We start from the raw sequence: 16343 nt of genomic DNA, 5'->3' as shown, positions 1-16343 counted from the left end.
AATAGGCTTTCTTACTTGCGTAGATTTTACATTTTTGTATATAAAGTCAATGGACCGGACAAGGGCAAGACACAGCCAGTGATAAAATGATTTGAAATGATGTCGCTCTTTAACAGCTTTAAATGTTGAACAGGTTGAGTCACCAATGACACTTGCAGGGCGGGGAGATAGCCTACATAGAGGGGAAGCATGCACTTAGACACGTAGATTAATAACTGGACATTGTTTCAAGCGACGTTCAAAGATGCTTCTCGTGCTATGCGCGCTGTCGGTGGTGGTCGTGGCAGAGGAGACGCACTGTGGTGGCACGCCCGACCGATTGTGTGATGTGAAACCTGAGGCAGTTTACTACAAGGAACCACCGATCACAGGTAGGCTATTTCTTGACTCGTAACAGGTGCAACGTCTAAGGCATTCTAACTAGTACTGTGCATATTGTCGATTTTCAAATATGCAATGCACATTTCTAGCCAGGGTATCTGGGACACTATACCGATACAAATTAGCCAACAATTCACGAAATTGATTAAATTGAAAAGTGTGCATAGTTGTAGACAAGTCTATTTGTATGAGTTCCAAAGAGTCAGTAATGGAGGACAATAAGTGCTCAGTCATTTTTGATAAAGTGAAGGCCAACAGAGTGACAAACTCAAGATTTCACCACTGCCTAAATGTTATTGGATTTTTTTTTGGGGGGGGCACAATTTCGCATGTACACTACATATACAAAAGTGTGACACCACTTCAAATGAGTGGATGTGGCTATTTCAATCACACCCGTTGATGACCCACACCCGTTGATGACCGGTGTATTAAAAATGAGCACACCGCCATGCAATCTCCATAGTCAAACATTGACAGTAGAATGGTCTTACTTAAGACCTCAGTGACTTTCAACGTGGCACCATCATAGGATGCCACCTTTCCAAGAAGTCAGTTTGTCAAATTTCTGCCCTGCTAGAGCTGCCCGGGTCAACTCTAAGTGCTGTTATTGTGAAGTGAAAACGTCTAGGACCAATAATGTCTCAGCTGCCATGGGTTTCCATGGCTGAGCAGCTGCACAAAAGCCTAAGATCACCTTGCGCAATGCCAAGTGTCGGCTGGAGTGGTGTAAAGCTCGTCGTCATTGGACTCTGGAGCAGTGGAACGCTAACTGCCCAAATGCATAGTGCCAACTGTACAGTTTGGTGTAGGAGGCCATTTTTAATGGTTTGAGCTAGGCCCCTTGGTTCCAGTGAAGGGAAATCTTAACACTACAGCATATAATGACATTCTAGATTATGTGCTTCCAACTTTGTGGCATCAGTTTGGGGAAAGGCCCTTTCCTGTTTCACTATGAAAATACCCCCATGCACAAAGCAAGGTCCATAAAAAAATGGTTTGTTGAGATTGTTGTGGAAGAACTTGACTGGTCTGCAGAGCCCTGACCTCAACCCCATCGAACACCTTTAGGCTTGAATTGGAACGCCGACTGCGAGCCAGGCCTAATCGCCCAACATCAGTGCCTGACCTCACTAATGCTCTTGTGGCTGAATGGAAGCAAGTTCCCGGAGCAATGTTCCAACATCTAGTGGAAAGCCTTCCCAGAAGAGTTGAGGCTGTAGCAGCAAAGGGGGGACCAACTCCATATTAATCCCTATGATTTTGGAATGAGATGTTTGACGAGCAGGTGTCCACATACTTTTGGTCATGTAGTGCACCACACATAATCCCGGCCACTAGGGGGCCCCCAATTGGGGTCTCCACTTATTGTTGAGGGAGAATGGTAGAATACACCAGGTGCAATTTAAAAAAAAATTGATTGTGCATCTGCAGTTTCTTTTATGTCAGTCAGTAGATATGTTTCCATTTACTTGTCCATTGAATAGTGTTTGAATTTAAAAAAAATTACATTTAGAGAGTTTGCATGGAAAATGGATACAATTGCCTGCAATGGTGGATTTCCATCCATGCAACTATTTTGTGTCGATGATAAACAGCTGGACGTAATTACGTTAGACAAATGAAAAAATGGAATATTGTCGATCTGTCGTTAACATTACACATGTTGCAAAATGTATTTTTGGCAACTACTTTTGTCTAATAAACCAGGATCAACTGAAACCTGCCTTCTGACAGTCACTCAATTAGTCATGGTAGCTAACCATGTTTTGATCGTTAGTTTGTCTAGCCGTCTATCTAAACTTGTAGTAATCATGGCCAAATACTGACTAGGTGCGCAAGGCAGTTGATTTATTTTATAGATCGTGCCTCTCCCTAACAGCAGGTTGTACAGGCAACATTCCTGCCAGCTTTTGATTATGGTGACACCATTTATCAGATTGCAGAAGCCTTTACTCTCAAAACCTTTGGATGCTGTGTACCATAGCGCCCTTCACTTTATCATAGGTGACAGGTTTAATATTCCTCACTACATCCGTTGTCAGGAAGTCGGCTGGACCTCTCCAAATTCCCATATCACTTCGTTTCTCCCTTTTTTTCCCCTTTTTGTCTAAGCTCAGCTGCACAAGCTTCCAAGATCTCTCATTTCTCTGGTCAAGTATAAAGAGATAAGAGCACCATACCTGCTCACAGGGTTGGTTAAATCTTGAGGTCCCTTGTGTCTCTGCCCACCTAGGTAAATCATCCTTAAAGTTTTAATGTTTGTTCTCACCCTGAATGAATGTTTTACTTTTATTTATTCAATCTACTTTCTCAGTCAGATGAACGTGTGGATACCATTTTTATGTCTCTGTGTGAATTTTGGAGAAAGTTGCAAAGAAATGTCTCTTTTTCAGGATCCTGTCTTTCAATGATAATTCGTAAAAATCCAAATAACTTTACAGATCTTCATTGTAAAGGGTTTAAAGACTGTTTCCCATGCTTGTTCAATGAACCATAAACAATTAATGAACATGCACCATTCCATTTCTGTTAGTCACATGTCTGTGGAACTTGTTCAGTTTGTCTGTTGAATCAAATATTTGCACATGTTAAGTTTGCTGAAAATAAACACTGTTGACAGTGAGGACGTTTCCTTTTTTTGCTGAGTTTAGCACTAGCACAATGACTGGAAGTTGTATTTTTGGGGGAGGGGGGGGGTTCAGGTACGTTATACATTTATGAAACATGTTCCTTAGGCTGCCACTCAAACAAACAAAAAAATCTGTAAAAAAAATACGTACAGAAGGAAAATTAAGTATTTGGATTGGTCCCAAAGAGACCAGTAGCTTGTGTAATGGAGGTCAATGACTGCTTCCTCTGTGTGTATGTGTACACAAATACACCCCCTTGGAAAGGACACATGGGTTTCTACTTATGACTCCCTCTGATAAAGTATTAGGTGGACAGGCTAGGCTAAGTTCAGGACTGTTTCTACCGCCATGGTGCATCAGTCAGGATGTGGGAATCCAAGTACGGGTGTGTTTCTTGCAGACACAGGAGCACATGGAGAAAGCTTGCGGGATAATGTGGTTTTACTAGGGAAATACAAGAGTGAGACAAGAACACTTGTTAACATACAAGCATGACTGACAATTGCAAAAGGGATAAATAACTGAAATGATTCAAACGGAGAATAGATCTGACAGGAAATTGTACTAAGGAACATGGCAGCAGCACAAACTTTAACTAACTAAAAGGACCTTACTTATTCTTCAATAATGAAAGTTACTCACTTTGTCAGGGTCGTTAGAATGCGTTTTCCTTTATGACGTAATTTGTAATCAAGAAATGATTTAAATATGTGTGATTAGTTAGGTATTTAGTAAATAAATAATTAAACCCAATTTTGTATTGCTGATTCAAGTCCTCAACTGGCAGCTTCATTAAATAGCACCCGCAAAACTCCAGTCTCAACATCAACAGTGAAGAGGCGACTCCGGGACGCTGTCCTTCAAGGCAGAGTTACTCTGTCCAGTGTCTGTGTTCATTTGCAGATCTTAATCTGTTTTATTTTTATTGGCCAGTCTGAGATGGCTTTTTCTTTGTAACTCTGCCTAGAAGGCCAGCATCACGGGTTCGCCTCTTCACTGTTGAGACTGGTGTTTTGTGTGTACTATTTCAGGAAGCTGCCAGTTGAGGACTTGTGAGGTGTCTGTTAATCAAACTAAACACTAATGTACTTGTCCTCTTGCTCAGTTGTGCACCGGGGCCCCCCACTCTTTCTATTCTGGTTAGAGCCAGTTTACGCTGTTCTGTGAAGGGAGTAGAAAACGGCATTGTAAGAGATCTTCAGTTTCTTGGCAATTTCTCGCATGGAATAACCTTCATTTCTCAGAACAAGACGACTGAGTTTCAGAAGAAAGGTCTTTGTTTCTGGCCATTTGAGCCTGTTAACAAACCCACAAATGCTGATGCTCCAGATACTCAACTGGTCTAAAGGCCAGTTTTATTGCTGCTTTAATCAGCACAACAGTTTTCAGCTGTGCTAATATAATTGCAAAATAGTTTTCTAATGATCAATTAGGCTTTTCAAATTATTAACTTGGATTAGCTAACACAACGTGCCATTGGAACACAGGAGTGAAGGTTGCTGATAATGGGCCTCTGTACGCCTATGTAGATATTCCATTAAGAATCTGCCGTTTCCAGCTACAATAGTCATTTATAAATGTCTACACTGTATTTCTGATCAATTTTATGTTATTTAATGGACAAAAAATGTGCTTTTCTTTAAAACAAGGACATTTCTAAGTGACCCCAAACTTTTGAACGGTTGTGTACGTGTGAGAGAATTAGACACCGCTTAGACCTGATATAAAAAATTAAATAATGATTTTAAAAGCCTTAAATTCAGGCATGGATTGTGTGCCATTCAGAGGGTGAATGGGCAAGATATAATATTTTACGTGCTGGGCTAGCATCCCTGTGGAACGCTTTCGACTCCTTGTAGAGTCCATGTCCCGACGAATTGATGCTGCACTGAGGGGAAGAAGCGGGTGTTCATCATGGTGTATATGGCTGACTGTCTGATTTTGAATGTGTTTTGTGTAGATTCAGAGGTGTCGTACAAGCAGTTGAAGACTATGTTTCCCAGCAGCAGTATTCAACTGTTTGACGTCCGCAATCCAGATGAGTTTGAGGCTGGACATATTCCTGGCTCCACCAATGTCCCACGTGAGTAACACACAACGACCCACTTATTTTGACATGTTTGTAACATTCCTAGAGCAGCACTGTGCACACTTTCTCTGTCATGTTTTGTCATATTTATTTTCTGTTATGATTCATGTTGTCATGTACTTTTATTTTTAACTGCTCTAAACCAATTTCCCATTGTGGGGCAATAAAGTGAAATACTTCTACTACTACTAACAGTTGGGGAACTCCAGAAGGCTCTGAGACTGAGCTCAGACCAGTTCAAACAGAGGTTTGGAGTACGTGCCCCTCATAAGGAGGATAGCAGCATTGTGGTCTACTGCCAGAGAGGTAGACGGAGTGCTACTGCACTTGACATAATGTGGGCTCTGGGATTCAGCAGGTGACGACCGTTTACAATCACCTTTTTTTGTCTGCTAGCATCATAACCTGAGTGACGTGCCCATACATATGAGTTGTAACTACACCGATGTGCTCATCTCCTTCCCTTCTTTCTCCCCTAGAGCTCGTCACTATGCTGGAGGATACAGTGACTGGGTCCAGCGTGAAGAGCAGTGAGGTGTTTAAATTGCTTGCAGGGCCATTCTGTGTGTTTTGAATTCTGCTTATTGGAACAAAAGAGATTTAGAAAGCATAGCCATTAAATAATTCAGAGTAGGGGAAATGCTACACTGGAAATGACAACACAATGCTAGTCTTATTTCATAGTAATTGATTGATTTTTGAAATGGTTGTCCCAAACCAAATAAAGGTCAGGTGTGTGAATGTTACTGCTTTTGTGTCAGTGTGTATATATTGTATCTTTATGAATGCATGTCTGTTTGTATTTAATTTAGTGTGTATGAGAGTGCAGTTTTCTCTCTCTCTCTCTCTTCCCTTAGGCAGAGGAGGCACTAGGTGTAATTTGGGAGAGGGGAAGCACTGTGAAGTAATCCATTTCCCTGTCCTCCTCCTCCACTGTTACTCCTCTGTGGTGGTGGAGCATGGGCCTGGCTCTTCTAGAGGGTGGAGGGGTTGTTTTGTGGAAGCCCCCCTCAATGAACTGCCACGTCCACAGGGTCCTGCGCTGGTCTTCTACACCGCTGTGAATATAGGAACGTCCCATTTTAAACACTTGGAGGGGAAAAGGGGTTGCATAGCAGCTTGGCATCACAAGATGCGTCCATCGAAGCCACCAAGCTACACTGCAGTCCCGATTTATAGCCACCTGAGGGCATCGGAGACTTTCATTTCGAGACCTCTGGACCAGGCTCAAATATAGCTATGAAGTGAGTGAGCTGTTAGGGTAAGATTTGTGGGTCTCATCTTACAGAGCACCGGTGTCAGTATGGTCCCTCCCAGAATCCCACTCGCAATGGACAGTCATTATGAGAGGCTCACTGGCTGACAAAACCGAGAGAGCTCGTTAGAAATCGGTATTACAGTAGCTGACGTGTACACTCTTAGAAAAAAGGGTCCTTCGGCTGTCCCCATAGGAGAACCCTTTTTGGTTCCAGGTATAACTCTTGGGTTCCATGTAGAACCCTATGTGGAAAGGGTTCTACCTGGAACCAAACCGGGTTCTGCTATGGGGACAGACGAAGAACCCTTTTAGAACAAAAGGTGCCATCTAGAACCTGAGAGTATAGGTTAGCGTGAGACTTCCTATGCTTCTATGTCAGAACAACTTGGCGTAGCAGAAAAGGGTGTGTAGTGCACGCTAGCCTGGTTTGGATCTTGGCGGAAGTGGGCAGTATCTGTTTGTGTGTCCAAATAAAGGTGCTCCTTCAGAGTCCCAAGCGGGAAGGTTGTGAGAGAACAGCAGTACAGCCCAGCATCATCCTTCTGTGTCTCTCTTAACGTGTATCCATGCATCGTCACAGCAGAGACACTGTCGATATAATCCTTCTCCACGAAAACAGGGTAGTTTGTTAGAAACCAGAATCCTACGGCCATCTCACCTGTAAATCTACCCCTCCCCTTCTCCAGACAGCTCGCAGAACCGTGTCACAGCATAACCAGTCTTTGCCGTGATGTTACCAGAAGTTCTCAACCCGGTCTGCAAAAGAACCTTGAGGGGGATGGATGTGTGGAGTCTAAATGACTGCTGTAGGTTATGACAATCTTTTTGGATGGTCTTATCGTGTTGAAGGATCTGACATCAACATGCACGTCTAACTTTTTGTTCTCTATCCTCATGAAAAAAAAAATTTCAATTTTTTTTTGTTCAAGTGGAATATTGAAAATGTTCCTGTTATTTCAGCTCTGTTTGAGTTTGTTCCTAATTGCTGTACATATTGCTGTTGGACAGTGACCCTGTTGATAATCTACTGGATTTCCAGTCTTTAGTTTGTTTACATTGTTATGTGTTTACATTATGTGGTTCATTTCATTTCAATGTCCTCTCCCATTTATGGAATTATAGCCAATATACTAATTAGCTCACAAACTTAAGCATATTCATACACTGTAGAAACAGAATATATATATATATATATGTGTGTGTGTGTGTGTGTGTGTAACTTCTCACAACTAAAAGGATTTCATAATATCTGTACATTATAGGAACAAGTGTGACTACCAAAGTACAATGATGGTTTGCTTGAGATTAAGAATCAGTGGTAGACACATTGCAAGTGCATGAAGAGGTCAACTGTATAAAGTCATATGCCTGTGTGTTGAAACTATACTTTTCGGTATTGGCTGGATGAAGGGAACTAAGAGTCCCTGTTGATGCTATGTTAGCAATAAGAGGAAGAAGGATGGTAAACTAACTGCCAATAACACAATAAGCTGAACTCTGCCTAGCAGAGACCACTTTGTTTTAGCAACTGATAATTATCAGAGTTTATATGGTATTAAAGTTAAGGGACATCACCCTGGGCAGGATAAAAAGGGAAAACACCATCTTGAGAACGGAGTGTCTCGCTTGCAAATTACTGTAAGTGTGTACTCCGGGTTGCAATCCTTATTAAACTAACCTCTGATAAAATAAGTTTTCCTGTGGTCTCTTATATGCACATGGGGGAGAATTCCCTTACACAACATGTCTTATAACACATTTATCAACACTGAGTTTCTCAAGTTGGAATTTCGGTCTCTTACCAGAGCAGAGGATCAGGACGACCACTGGTGCAGTGGACCAGAAGTGGACGAGCAGAGACTTGTTCATAATGACACTCGCGATCTGAACTACATCAATGTTGAGGGTGATTGAGAAAGTCTCTGAACAATATGCACTGACAGGAAATGACAGATTCAACACCGAAGATTAAGGGGAGGATTTAAAACCAAGAAACAGAAGGCACACCAGCAAATAAGAATTTGAGTTAATGAGAGGGACAGAGCATGTGCATATCTTCAACAGTAACCAAGTTCTCTCATTCTGTAGGTTTGTTGCAGTGATGCCACAGATGAGGCCTCCTGAGCTCTCTAGCCACTTTCTTAGTAAACCCAGAAGCCCTGGCCTACTTGCGTAAAGGTTGGCCCCCTAACCAGCATTGTCTCTCACTCTCATCAGTTGGATTTGATATGCTTTATTGGCATGATAAACAAGACACAAAGGAAAATGAATCTTAGTCTTCTACAGTGAACAGGATAGTTGAAATAAAAGACATTTACTGTACATGCAAACTTAATATCAAATTGAACTACAAAGAGTATGTGGGTTGAGAGGAGGCTCATGTCTGTCACAGCTTTCTTCCCTTTAAAGTAATCTTCGCCTGTGTCACCTTATGGTCAGGCACACTAAATGTCAATGCGTAGTTTACAGTGTCATAAACATGTTCTCTAAGTCATGCATGTCCATTCATCCATTGCTATTTAGTATGTCATGGTTAAGAATCTTTACATCCTTTTGGAAAATCTAACATATTTGTCAGAGGTTAAAACTGTATTAAATCAAAGATAATTTTTTCAAAGGTTAAAACTTTATTAAATACGCAGAGCAGCCCTTTATATTTACACCATGTTATAACTAATACTAATAGTTGTATCCATGACAACCTGGAGGAACATGGTTATTGTCTCTACCCAAGTGTTCGGGAATATAGAGGTCTACTTAACGATTAAAAACGAACATCTCTGAGTTGCAATAAGTTTGCGTGACCCAAGGGCAGTTGAAAGTTCAGAGATGCTCACAGTCCCACACAGCCCACCAGCATGGTAGAGGAAAGGCGTTTCCAGTTGAAACCCAGCAGTGTTGAACTAGTTGGGCAGAGTGGCATGGTGCTAAGCCAAGGCTAAACCAAGTCAGTGAGGGCAGAGGGGTGTCTATCTGCAGGTTCTCCCATGGTCAGGAATTCAGCCCAGTTCTGCCAGAAGCCACGTGAGTAGACCCCTGTGTCGATAACGAGGCCATGCAGACGACTCTGGCCATTTTTCTTCCGCAGAGCAAGTTGTGCCTCCCGCTCCGTCAAATTGTAGCTGATATTGATCATTTGCAGCATCAGCAGGTGCAGCAGACCTCCTGTGACAATACTGCTGTACCAAGCACAGGTGAAGCACAGGGCTGAGCTGTAAAGACATCCACATAGTTACACTTCGAAAACAACATAACACTTTCAGTTCTATTTCAGTTGGTTTAAGTTAAAAGATTTTTTAAACAAAATCTTTTAGTACTTATTTCAAGTAACTCAAAACAGTTGGTAACTAGCCACTGGACACAGAACATTTTGGTTGAAACAACGTTGATTCAACCAGTTTTTGCCCAATGGGTACCTGATGCCTAATAGTAGGCAATGACGTGGTGCTTGTTTCAATGAATCCCAAATAAACCAAAATAAATTATGAATTGTCATTTTGTTTGCATGTACAATTTTTAAGCAAATACCAGGTACCGTAGTGTACCTGTACTGATTGTAGACACCAGGGCAGTAGAGCAGGGCGGTGAGTAGATTCTGTCGGGGACACACGCTCCGCAGTACCAGACTGATCCCATACAGAGAGGTCAACAGAAAGAGGAGCAGGGTCAGCAGGAAGTTGCGATGATTGGCCTTGCCGACACAGCTGTTTATCCTGCCTCCGCAGTGACAGACACAACACAGACAATACACCCTCAGTTGAAATGACCAACTTCTGCTGTGGTAGCATGTGAAAGCACAATTAGTATGAATGTGAGGTAATGAGCACATACTCTGTGTCTGGTTGTGTATCTGGTTGTGTATCTATCTAAATGCCATAAGTAACAGATTGTCCTGGTTTGAGGTCACCTCACCCTGCTGAAGGGTGAACCCCTGTGGGCCCTGCACATGTCTCTACAGCCTGGTCTGCTTTAGTGACGTCTTCTTGGCCTGACAGTGTGACACTTAGTGAGATCATGATTATGTGTAGAAGAGTATTGTTGAGCAGATAGAAGTGTGAGGGTCTGAGAGATTAAAATATTGTGTGTTTTTGTAGTAGGGAAATGTAGGCAGATATGATAAGGTTTTATCACCTTCGTGTTACAGAAAGCTAATTTTTTACAAGTCATCCTGTTGTTGCACAAATAATAGCATAATAATACTCACGTCCTCCACAACAGACAAAGACGTTTAATGAAACCCACCAGATACAGTGGTGGTCCAGGCGCTGGACACAGCCTCCACAGATCCGGCAATGCCCCGCCCGCGGGGGACGCACCACTTTGCACAGAGGACAAGTGCCCCCCTTCGCTGTCAGGGACTGTGTCTGCTGTTCTACTGGTTTGGCTGGGGATGCTGGCATCATCGACTGGTCCACTTCATTCTGAGAGGCAGAGTGTTTGTCAGGCAGTTGGCTTTGATTGGTGCTGTGTATGGCAGCTAGGGAAGGCTGCACAAAGCCTGGCCCCCTCTTAGTGCGCACAAGGGAGATGAGAGTGAGAACCACACCCGTTGTCACGGTCACAAGCTGCAGGTGACTTACATCCCCACGAGGTAAGATCTCTGTGACAAAGAGGAAGTACATGTAGGCTAGGGAGAAGAGCGCCAGGCTGAGGAAGAAGAGGGTGCGGCCCTTCTTCCGGTGTGTGGCGTAGTAGTACAACAGCACCAGGCCAGGCAGGGCTGTTAGAATGACCAAGCCCAACAGGAAGTGCAGGGCTGCCAGACGCAATAGCAGAGGAAGCAACACTAGAGCTGGGACCATGGAGAGCTCCACCCGCCTGTCCCCTGGTAACAGTCTCACCCTCAGCCGGTCCATCACTGCGCCAAACACAGGCAACACACAGTCAGGTTTCTGAGGCTCCCCCTTTAGCCACCTGGAAAAGACATGAGGTTAGGGATGACAGAGAGGGGAACACAGAGAGGGCAGGGGGTTAGACCTGAACGTGGACTGCTGAGTCCTGCCATGATCCTCCTCCTCATTCCACCCCCCTCACCTGCTGCAAGCTTCATCCAGATCGTCACAGTCACAGCAGCATCCATGTGGGTCTACATCACACTCACAACAGCACATGGGATCATCTGGCTCTGGAGGCTTAAACTTCTCCCATTTCATTCTGGCTGTTCACAGATCCACTTGAAGGTCCTGTGCAAAAAAACCCTGCAACAGTCAAAAAGACACAGTCAAACTATTAATAGCTGTTCTCTGGGTGTGGTAATGGTGTATGGAGAGTGGTCTTCATTCTTCATTCAGTGAAGTGCTTCAGTAATATGGACGGTGTTGGAAATCTTATTCCACCTCTGGGGTTAAGGTTACACAACATCTTACATTTGCATGGTGACATCCCCTTTGTCAAGGCTGGATATCAACAGTTGCCTCCTATATGTAAAGCTAGCTTGTTGCTTTAGCGGTTTGTATGGTTGGGGGTTGGGGGGGGGGTGGGGGATCTATAAGATCACCCTTGCTCAAATCTGGACCTCAAGGTGCACAGGACTGATTCAGGGACTGACTGGCACACCAGATGAGGGGTATATCTGGGTGCCAATAATCACAGACAGTTGTTCATCATAATGAAGACATCAAGGTTAAGCTATCTGAAAGGTACTCATTACTTGCATTAACACCCTCACATTGACAGCACGTGTGCATGCGCGCGCGCGCGCACACACACACACACACAAACCAACTAGGGATATGCCTACTAGACCAACATCTGCCTCATGAAAGTGACAAGAGGTTTAATAAACCCATTTTTTAGGTCGTTAATGGAATCAATTAAAATAGCTTTTGATTTTAACAAGTTTTACAATACAATTACTTTCCTCTAATATAAAATTGGCTTTTAGAAATAAGGCCACCATGTCCCTAGGGAAGACCTATCTGGGCCAACTAAACCCGGTTCTCCAAGCACGCCTATCATATGGGGAGATGGAACGTGCATTGTTGGAATGACTGCCAGTGTTGGCTTTGTCATCTGACATACTACTTCAAATATAGCCCAGCTCTTCAACAGTCTAAATATTGACTACCTACAATATTTTATTTCTTAATAAGTGAACTTAAAATAACTGTAGACTATAGTCACATTTTAAAGGGAAGGCTGAACAAAAATGTATATATTTTTTATTAACTAAATATGACAAATCAATGTTTCAATTCAATATTCTAAAGGAATGGGATACCAATAAACACATTACTTTAACCCTTTAACCTGACTCCTAAACTTATCCCTAATCCCTAGCCTAGCTAACTTTAGCGTTAGCCACCTAACCAGAATTCGTAACATATCATACATTTTGTAACTAATTACTACTTTTAGCTACTTTTCAACTACTTAGCATGGTAGCTAACCCTAACTCTATAAGATAACCCCTAGCCTAATGTAGCACATCATACTAAAGCAGTCAAATGTAATATATCGTACTAAAGCAGTCAAGCTTTATATGTCCTACCAAAGCAGTTGAATGTAGCATATCATACTAAAGCAGTAGAACATAATATATCATACTAAATATTCAAGATGTAGGATACTATACGTCCTACAATTCATATTATATTGTATGACCACTATGACCAATGTAATGTAACCTAATGTAAAGTAACATATTGTAATGAAACAGGCCGAAGCCCATCGCGCCATCAACTGTACCATAAAAGCATGCTCAATTGGCAGAGTAGATATCTGCGTTTATAAACCTGGGACGCTACAATATCATACTACATGGAGTCGCACGGATTTGAGTCAAATATAATATGTTTTGCTTTGAGACCAGGTTGAAAATTGTGTGAATCTAACTTACCTTTTGAGAAAATAAAAATGGCATAGCCTACATTTACCTGGACGGTTGGTTCTTTGGGAGAAAGCACCTTTCCCTCGAAGACTAGGCTACAGACCCTTGTTATACGAACATCAATTATTTCTTATTTAATTTATATTTTTCCTGTAATATATTTCAGACTTTCCCTGTCAAATAGGAGATCCGTTTCATCACACTAAAATAAACTTCGGTCCGAACTAATTACGTGGCGGCGAATTCCAGATACCAGGGTATCCGGTAAGCGTTGGCAGGTGTGATATCCCTTTCAGTTAGAAAACTTTTTTTTTAATCGTTTAATATCCTGTAATCCGGCGGTTTTAGTGGAAGAGCTTGATTATCTTCTATTCCTCATCATTTCGTTGGGAAAGCAACATCGGTCATTGAAGAGGAGCACACGGTTTATTATGAGAGGAGTAGCCTGATTGGGTTGGGTGACAGTATTGAAAAAGGAAATTGGCATGCCTTGCAGTGGCAGCCAGCGGACAGCGTGTGGCAGCGTTAGGAGGTGGTATGCATTTCGCAGATTCTTAGGAGGACAGTGTCACCACTGCGCCGGGATAATTTGAATAGATCAAATGGTCTATTGGAATTGCAATACAGTATGGGGGATGGTATTATTTTAAATGTGCTGATGTAAACAGGAGGCTAAACGCTTTGTTGGCCATTAACAAAATGTACTTGTTTCTCACCACATATCCCTTACCTCCGCTTAGTGCTGCATATGGCTGAGGCTGTTCGTCCTGCCAAAGTCAATGTTCTGCACCTGAGACATTGAATAAATTGCTTATCTATCATTTATCACAACCTGGTCTCAGAGAATGTTTTATTATTCTGTTCGAAAGCCGAGATGTTCCATTGAGTATGATATGTATTAATTTGTGGATGCCCATCACCCATTTCGTATGATATGCTACAAATGACAATTGTATTATATGGTACGAATTTACAAAAAGTACAATATATTAAGAATGTTCTAAATGTACAATATGTTACAAATTTGCAAAAATGAATTCTAGGTGGTTAGTTGGCTAGCGCCAGCTAGCTGGTTAAAGTTAGCTAGGCTAGGGGTTAGGGTAAAGATGAGGAGTTAAGTTAAAGGGTTAAGGGAAGGGTTATCTTAAAGTGATAGGGGAAGGGTTAGCTAACATGCTAAGTAGTTGCAAAGTTGTAATTAGCTAAAATGCTAAAGTTGTCTGTGGTGAGATTCAAACTCATAACTTTTGGGTTGCTAAACGTATGCATCATATGCCCACCCATCCACCCCGATCAACCAACGTCTGTCTTATGTAAACATACCAAATGTAACGTATACTAATTTGAGTGTCCCAGATTTACATTTACTATATTACGTCTAGTCTATGAGACCAGGCTGTTTATCAAAGTCTGTAGAAAGACCTGATATTAGACTATACAGAAATTGCCTTCATTGAGCATAGAACTCACCTAATTGAGCATAGACCTCACCCCTGACATTACGCTACCGTCACCCTGTGCTGCCATGAGTTATAGGTCAACCACCCTCCTCTAGCCCTTGCTTTAATGGCCTTTAGTTACTCTGATACCATTTTGGTTTTACTGCTGTCAAATTGTTGGCTTGGTAAACTGGTGTGCTGTTTTCTTTTGCTGCCACCTTTGCCTGATGCTGCTGTAGCTACATGAAGAGTGTGGGTATTGTTGACCATTTCCACAGATGATAATGCTGAGGTGTTAAAAAGACCAACAACAGCCCTGATAATCTACACTGTTGAGTGGGGGTTAGTGGGGGAGCCAGACAGATGATATGCAGTCACCCAAGAGGAGGGAGTGGGAAGATCTGTGGTACAGCCCCACCCTTCGGCATCATATTTCCTTCAGCCAGCAATATGACCCGTCCACCGTCCACCGTCCACCGTCCCCTCCCCCCCGTCCCGTCCCCTCCACTCACAGAGAAGACTCTAGAAGAGTCAAGCGGTAGCCTGATGGGAAGCAGGAGTCCAACTCTATGTTTATCTATGCCCTGTGCATGTTTGTATAGGTAGAGTAATAAGGCAGTGCTTTCTAATGTAAATGGTCTGATACAGACAGGGTGTGTGAGCTGAATGTTATACTCAAACTAAATAAAATGATAGTTGACTTTTGACAAATAAAAATGTGCATATTCAGAGGTGACTAATTATAACTCAAACCTAAATGGGGTGTCTGAGTGAACCAAGCCCCAGGCGTGTGTATCGCAACAATGAGCAGCCAACAACCAAAACAGGCATTGTATACCGACAGACAATTGTGAGTGCAACTCACAATGTACACAAACAATTACAAAACAACTATGTCATTTGTACCAGTTTACATGGCTTTTGATTATAGAGTTATGAAAAAACATAATCATTGACGTGAAATAAAATGTTGGAAGTGTGCTTATTTAGATTTCATTATTATAGGCTGCTATAGATTTCATTTGTGAAAGAAATTCCCAATTATCACACAATATCCATGCACACACACACACACACACACACACACATTACAGGTTAATTTGGATATTGGTAGACAGCTGAATCTTCTCTTTACAGTAATGTCCACTCTGGTGATGCTGTGTAGACGGACTGAATCAATACACAGGATGAAGCTCCCTCTGCCCCTATGCGGTATGCTCCCATTAGTCAAGGCTGTAGTCCAGAACCAAGCAGCAGTTCAAATGCCTGGACCATAAGCTAAATCAGATACAGACTCTCTAATCTATTTTGATAGGGTTAATGCAGTCAGTCGCAGACAATAACAAAGGCAACGTCTGACTATTGTTTACAACTGTTGTCAGCAAAAGTAGAATGAACTAGTGTCGGCCTATGTGAAGAGTCATAATACAGAGGGTATTGTATGGCTTCTGCCTTTGTGTGATGACTTAAAGCTACCACTGGAGGCCCCCAGATCCAGGTGACATTTTCAATTTCATCAAAACATCTTCTTCTTCGTACAGACAAGGGACAATACACGTTTTAAAAATCTGTATATGTGTGTGCTTGTGTCTTTCGGTGGGTTGGGTTAAACGCGGAAGACACATTTCGGTTGGACCTTCCGTGCAATTGACCAATAAAGTCATCATCTTAATGCAGTTCTTCCATGAGTGGCGTTTCAGTAAAGCAGCTTGAT

The 16343-nt window shown here is 42.3% G+C and overlaps 2 protein-coding genes across 5 annotated transcripts; one reads left to right on the top strand and one right to left on the bottom strand.

Moving 5' to 3' along the window:
- Positions 1 to 109: 109 nt before the first annotated feature.
- Positions 110 to 5849, top strand: LOC112228912 (thiosulfate:glutathione sulfurtransferase). The gene is made up of 4 exons (XM_024394677.2): positions 110 to 371; positions 4975 to 5097; positions 5299 to 5461; positions 5583 to 5849. The coding sequence occupies exons 1-4, from the start codon at positions 245 to 247 to the stop codon at positions 5635 to 5637; spliced, it is 468 nt and encodes a 155-aa protein (XP_024250445.1). The 5' UTR covers positions 110 to 244; the 3' UTR covers positions 5638 to 5849.
- A 2727-nt stretch (positions 5850 to 8576) lies between these two features.
- zdhhc23a (zinc finger DHHC-type palmitoyltransferase 23a) lies at positions 8577 to 13683 on the bottom strand. Of its 4 annotated transcripts, none has more exons than XM_024394681.2 (5): positions 13237 to 13683; positions 11396 to 11559; positions 10604 to 11275; positions 9907 to 10078; positions 8577 to 9573 (listed from the first exon to the last, which is right to left on the bottom strand). In XM_024394681.2, exons 2-5 carry the CDS (start codon positions 11512 to 11514, stop codon positions 9361 to 9363), a joined length of 1176 nt encoding a protein of 391 aa, XP_024250449.1. In that variant the 5' UTR covers positions 11515 to 11559; positions 13237 to 13683; the 3' UTR covers positions 8577 to 9360. The 4 variants fall into 4 exon arrangements, with proteins under 4 accessions (XP_024250449.1, XP_024250448.1, XP_024250446.1 ...); XM_024394680.2 differs by having other exon boundaries at positions 9907 to 10074; positions 11396 to 11544; positions 13237 to 13682; XM_024394678.2 differs by having other exon boundaries at positions 9907 to 10074; positions 13237 to 13681.
- Between the last annotated feature and the right edge of the window lie 2660 nt (positions 13684 to 16343).

This window comes from Oncorhynchus tshawytscha, linkage group LG30, assembly GCF_018296145.1.
Source record: "Oncorhynchus tshawytscha isolate Ot180627B linkage group LG30, Otsh_v2.0, whole genome shotgun sequence".
NCBI lineage: Eukaryota > Metazoa > Chordata > Actinopteri > Salmoniformes > Salmonidae > Oncorhynchus > Oncorhynchus tshawytscha.
This window is presented reverse-complemented; position numbering and strand designations above follow the sequence as displayed.

Excerpts from the sequence above, each read along its gene's own strand:
- LOC112228912 (XM_024394677.2), top strand. The coding sequence starts at position 245 with ATGCTTCTCGTGCTATGCGCGCTGTCGGTGGTGGTCGTGGCAGAGGAG. Across the intron at positions 5,098-5,298 it reads TGGCTCCACCAATGTCCCAC|TTGGGGAACTCCAGAAGGCT; the intron begins GTGAGTAACACA and ends TACTACTAACAG. Across the intron at positions 5,462-5,582 it reads TGGGCTCTGGGATTCAGCAG|AGCTCGTCACTATGCTGGAG; the intron begins GTGACGACCGTT and ends TTTCTCCCCTAG.
- zdhhc23a (XM_024394680.2), bottom strand. The coding sequence starts at position 11,514 with ATGAAATGGGAGAAGTTTAAGCCTCCAGAGCCAGATGATCCCATGTGC. Across the intron at positions 10,075-10,603 it reads CTGGACCACCACTGTATCTG|GATAAACAGCTGTGTCGGCA; the intron begins GTGGGTTTCATT and ends CTGCGGAGGCAG. Across the intron at positions 9,574-9,906 it reads GGTGTCTACAATCAGTACAG|CTCAGCCCTGTGCTTCACCT; the intron begins GTACACTACGGT and ends ATGTCTTTACAG.